Genomic DNA, 650 nt, shown 5'->3' with positions numbered 1-650 from the left:
CAGGTAATTACCCCCTTTATCTCCCCAGGTAATTACCCCCCCACTACATCACTGGTTATAATGTACAGAACGAGACATCAACATGAACAGAGTCCTGTAGTAGCTCATATTCTGGATCGGAGAACTTTATATTGTAGTATATTATATTGTAATACAGTGTATGTAGAGTAGCTTTATGGAGGGAGAGAGGCCTCTGAAAGGAGGAGACGTCAGGATTCAGGTAAAGGTGAGTCCAGGTGATCAGGTTATTCTGCCGCTGCCTTCCTCTTCTCTAACAGATTCTTCAGGAAGAACTCACCTGAGAGAGAAGAGAGGAGAATGAGAGGGGTGGAGAATGAGAGGGGTGGAGAATGAGAGGGGTGGAGAATGAGAGGGGTGGAGAATGAGAGGGGTGGAGAATGAGAGGGGTGGAGAATGAGAGGGGTGGAGAATGAGAGGGGTGGAGAATGAGAGGGGTGGAGAATGAGAGGGGTGGAGAATGAGAGGGTGGAGAATGAGAGGGTGGAGAATGAGAGAATGAGAGAGTGGAGAATGAGAGGAGTGGAGAATGAGAGGGGTGGAGAATGAGAGGGGTGGAGAATGAGAGGGGTGGAGAATGAGAGGGGTGGAGAATGAGAGGGGTGGAGAATGAGAGGGGTGGAGAATGAGAG

At 49.2% G+C, this 650-nt stretch overlaps 1 protein-coding gene across 1 annotated transcript in view; it reads right to left on the bottom strand.

The window, feature by feature from the left end:
* LOC124027482 (lipoyl synthase, mitochondrial-like) overlaps window positions 1-650 on the bottom strand; it is a 4,649-nt gene continuing 3,999 nt past the window's right edge. The window contains exon 5 of the mRNA XM_046339898.1: window positions 1-298. Within this exon, the coding sequence (XP_046195854.1) occupies window positions 246-298 (53 nt within the window). The 3' untranslated portion in view covers window positions 1-245. The remainder of the gene's footprint in view (window positions 299-650) is intronic.

This window comes from Oncorhynchus gorbuscha, unplaced genomic scaffold (genome assembly GCF_021184085.1).
Source record: "Oncorhynchus gorbuscha isolate QuinsamMale2020 ecotype Even-year unplaced genomic scaffold, OgorEven_v1.0 Un_scaffold_3278, whole genome shotgun sequence".
Taxonomy (NCBI): Eukaryota; Metazoa; Chordata; class Actinopteri; order Salmoniformes; family Salmonidae; genus Oncorhynchus; species Oncorhynchus gorbuscha.
This window is presented reverse-complemented; position numbering and strand designations above follow the sequence as displayed.